We start from the raw sequence: 4,548 nt of genomic DNA on the forward strand, positions 1-4,548 counted from the left end.
GCTTTTGAGTTTCTGATTTTTAAAACTCTGGGTATGGCCAGGATTTAGTTCAGTGGTGCTGCTTCCTTGCAAGCACAAGTCTGTGAATTCAATCCCCAGTACCAAGAACCAAAACCAAAAAACCTCTTTATCTTATTCTTCAGAGGTGGCAATAGTCTAGAATTGGTAACATTCTTTGGACACGTCTTTGGCTCTTAAAAAATTTAAGATATTGTGTTCTGTTATCAAATGTATTTCATTTTCTTTATGCTTTTCTCCCTCAGGTTTTTCGTTGGAATATACGTTGCACATTTATGGCGATTCTGAGTGTGAGGGCAGACTTCTGCCAGGCTCAGCACAGTGTTTTTGCTGACAAGTGAGCTTGGGGGTTCGATGTGCCATAATTAACATTGCCTTTGAAGACTCTGGACACCGAGACTGGCCTCAGAAATAGTTGGCTTTTTTTTTTTTTTTAAATTGCAAGCATTTTCTTTTAATGACTCCAGTAAAATTAAGCATCAAGTAAACAAAAGTGGAAAACGACCTACACTTTTAACTTGTCTCACTAGTGCCTAAATGTAGTAAAAGCTGCTTAAGTTTTGTATGTAGTTGGAGTTTTTTGGAGTCCAAAGGTATCCATCTGCCGATCTTGAGGCCCAATTTGAATTTGGATTCAAGTGGATTCTAAATACTTCTGCTTATCTTGAAGAGAAGCCTCGTAAGAAATAAACACGTTAATAGATAAAATACTGATCGGTATTAGGCATTTTAGTGGTCTTTTTAATGTTTTCTGCTGTGAAGCATTTCAAGATTTGATTTTTTTTCATTATCCCCATCACACTCTCACACGCATTGCACGCTCACACTTTTTATTTGCCATAATGAACCGTCCAGCCCCTGTGGAGATCTCCTATGAGAACATGCGTTTTTTGATAACTCACAACCCCACCAATGCTACTCTCAACAAGTTCACCGAGGTAAGACTGGTTAATCTTCTGGGCAATGATTTATAGGTTAAAATCCTTTGTAAAATTAACGTTGTTTAAAAAAATATCCCAGCAGAGTGTGGTGGTATACATCTGTAATCCCAGTGCTTGGGAGGCTGAGGTGGCAGGAGGTTTTGAGGCCAGTCTGTCAGGGCTATATAGTAAGTTCAAGGCCAGTCTGAGCTACATAGCGAGTCCCCATTTCATAAACAACAAAACAAAACAAAGCAAATCCCTATAATTAGAAGGCTGGGGTAAAGTTCTTGGTATTTAAATACTTGTCTAGCTTTAAGCACAGGGTCATGGATTCAATCCTTAGCACTACCAAAAAAAATATCTCTAATTGGAGTATGGATGGATAGCCCACCCATCTGGCTTAAATTGAGTTGAGTTTACAGTGAAATTTTGAAACAACATTTATAGAATTTGGTAATATTGTAGAAATTATGTAGTGCTAATGGTTTTTCTGTGTCCTTTCTACATTTATTAAGGTTTTTTTGGTCATACTTTCAGTATTAAAAATAAGGATTATTGAGCACAGTATGTATTCAGCATTGCAATAAGCAGTGTTTGTGTTTAAGGTCACAGATACAGGTACTGTAGTTATTGCAGATGACAAAACTGAGCCCATTAGTAATTTACCTAATGGCAGATTGTGCGTGGTAGAACTGACACTCAACTCAGACCTCTCATACTAAGGGTCATGTTTTACCTCAAAGGTTCTAACCACGCTTGATGAAAAGTCACCTCAGAACTACTTAGTGATCATATGCACAGATCTAGAAACTTGGGGAAACCATACATACTTTAGGTTACATCAAGGTAGCATCATGTCAGCTCCTTAGTTTTTTTTGTTTGTTTTGTTTGTTTTCCTTTTTTCCCCCTATTTGTTGTGAAGAAGCTCTTCATTCAGCAAACATTTGAACATAAACTTTTAAATCATTTCCAGATTTTTTTCAGTCTAAATGTGATTGTTGATTTATGGAGTAGATATAAAGAGCTGGATGTCCTAGGGATTCTCATTTTACAGGAAGGTAGAATGGGAGGCATATGGGCAAAGCTGAGGTCAAAATAGGTTTTAATTTGTCACAAAGTCTTACCATTAAAAAAAATTCTATCACAACCTTTCAATGAACAACAACTATGAAGTTCATTTAAATGTGATTTTTTTGTTTGTTTGTTGAGTTAAGGTCTCATTTGTATAGTAGAGGCCCACCTTGAACTCACTGTTTAGCCCAGGCTGACCTCAGATTTGTGGCAATCCTTCTGCCTCAGCCTCCCAAGTGCTGGGAATATAGGTGTGTGCCACCACACCTGGCCGTTTTAATTTGATTTTATTTGTACTTTGAAACACAGAACTCCTAACTCAATATAGTATGTCACTTTTATATCGGTCCCTAAGCAATTAAAATAACTACTCTTGAGATAACTGAATACTACTTTTTGAAATCACTATTCTTGCTTATTTTATAATATGTGTTGCCATAATGAGCACTGTTCCTGCTTATTTTATACTTAAAATTCTTTGATGTTCTTAATTTTATATATATAGTATACAAGTTGATTCCTGGTCTGTAAGTCTCCTTTAAATCTAGCTGAATTATGTGAATTATTTTAGCTTGTGGGTTCTTTGGTTATGGATTCCACACATGGTAAAGGCCACTCTGATACCACTGTAAAAATATGGTGGCCCCTTGAAGATAAGTAGTTATTGGTTCAGGTACTCTCTGCTGGAAAGGTTTTAAAGGAGCAAGGTTTATATTTGTGCATTTGCTGTCTTTTTAATATACCACTTTTCCTCTCAAGAAAAGCAAAATAAGACAGTTTTAATAGCTAGCTTCTAGAATTTTTTGTGCATTTGTGTATGTATTTATACAGATAAGATGATAACATATTTTTAAAAAATTTCCCCGACCTCCTTAGTATTATTTTTATACTGTCATAGTATTCACTGTATGGATAGGTCTTGCTTCCTGTAACCCTTCCCTTGTTTCTGGACCATAATACTATTTTCATCTTTTTACCATTCCATATAGTCTGTGGTGAACGTGCTGCTACTAAAATCTTGTACATATTGTAATTATTTCCTGTGTATACATTCCCAGAAGTAGAATTTCTAGGTGAAAGTATGTGAACTTTTAAAGTTTTTGTGTAATGCTACCAAATTGCTCTTCGGAAAGATGAGTCTTAAGCTGAGTGTGGTGATGCACACCTGTAAGCCCTGTACTTGGGAGGCTGAGGCAGGAGGATGGATGGGGGTTCAAGGCCAGCCTGAGTTCAAGGCCAGCCTGAACTGCGTAGTCCCTGTCTTAAATCGTGCTCGCCACCCCAAAGAAAAGATGAGCCTTATTTACCTTCTGTTCAGTGTTTAAGTGTTCATTATATATATATATATATATATGTTACTACAGTGAGAATTATTTTTTTGTTTGTTTGTTTTTGAGACAGGGTCTCAGTATGTAGTTGAGACTGACCTGGAGCTCACTATGTAGCCCAGGCTGGTCTCGAACTCACTCCTGCCTCAGCCTCCCAAATGCTGGTATTACAGGCATGCGCCACCACACCTGGCTTGTTTGGTTTTTGAGACAAGGTCTTGGTGTGTTGTTCAGGCTGGCCTCAAACTCACTATGGTACTCATCTTGGCCTCTGACACTGTCATCCTCCTTTGGGCCGGAATTACAGGCATGTGCCACCATGCCTGGGAACAATGAGAACAATTTTAATCTTTGTCTAAGAAGGATATCTCATTGTTTCAATTTATAATGGTGCATTTCTGAAGCTTTGGTTTCAAGTTCCAAAAGTAAGTTCCCTTATAATTGTTTTTTGTTAAAGGAACTCAAGAAGTATGGAGTGACAACTTTGGTTCGAGTTTGTGATGCTACATATGATAAAGCTCCAGTTGAAAAAGAAGGAATCCACGTTCTAGTGAGTGTGTAGTATTTTAGTTTTTCACTACAAATACGTTGTACCTTTCAAAGATATTTATAAGACTTTACACAATAATTTTGCTTTTTTTTTTTAAAGCTTATGATAGGAGATAAAGTATTGGTAATGATCTTTTAAAATTCCTTTGGCTTAGTACACTGATGGTTTCCTCTTTAAAATCTACTAATGCAGAGCATTTTCAACAAATAGCAAGATTTAATGCTCAACTGAAGAAATGAAAATTTGATTTGGGAAATTGATGTAGTAGCTTTTGTTGCTAGACTACTACTTTAAATATATTTGAAAGTGATTTCCATAAGCTTTTTTTTGAGTGTGTGTGTGGTAGTGAGGGGTTGAACCCAGGACCCTTTACACTGAGCTGCATCCTCGGCCCTTTTTTCATTTTTTTGAGAAAGGATCTCACTGTGTTGCCCAGGGTGGGCTTGAACTTGTGATCCTTCTGCTCTAGCCTCCCAGAGTGCTGGGATTTCAGGCATGTGGCACTATTCTTGGTTACAAGCAGACATTCTTTGTCATCAGCCTCCCAAGTGCTGGGATTATAGGTGTGTGCCACCATGCTTGCTTCTGCAGAGCTATTTTGAGACTAGATTCTTTTACAACTCAATTTTTTTTTTTTTTTTTTTTTTTTTTTTTTTTT

At 37.1% G+C, this 4,548-nt stretch overlaps 1 protein-coding gene across 1 annotated transcript in view; it reads left to right on the forward strand.

Moving 5' to 3' along the window:
- Nucleotides 1–263: 263 nt before the first annotated feature.
- The window catches only part of Ptp4a2 (protein tyrosine phosphatase 4A2), an 11,235-nt gene continuing 6,950 nt past the window's right edge, over nt 264–4,548 (forward strand). Inside the window, exons 1-2 of the mRNA XM_010621575.3 lie at nt 264–956; nt 3,798–3,890. Coding sequence (XP_010619877.1) covers nt 861–956; nt 3,798–3,890 — 189 coding nt within the window. The 5' untranslated portion in view covers nt 264–860. The remainder of the gene's footprint in view (nt 957–3,797; nt 3,891–4,548) is intronic.

This window comes from Fukomys damarensis, unplaced genomic scaffold, assembly GCF_012274545.1.
Source record: "Fukomys damarensis isolate Sample0158 unplaced genomic scaffold, DMR_v1.0_HiC HiC_scaffold_23, whole genome shotgun sequence".
Taxonomy (NCBI): domain Eukaryota; kingdom Metazoa; phylum Chordata; class Mammalia; order Rodentia; family Bathyergidae; genus Fukomys; species Fukomys damarensis.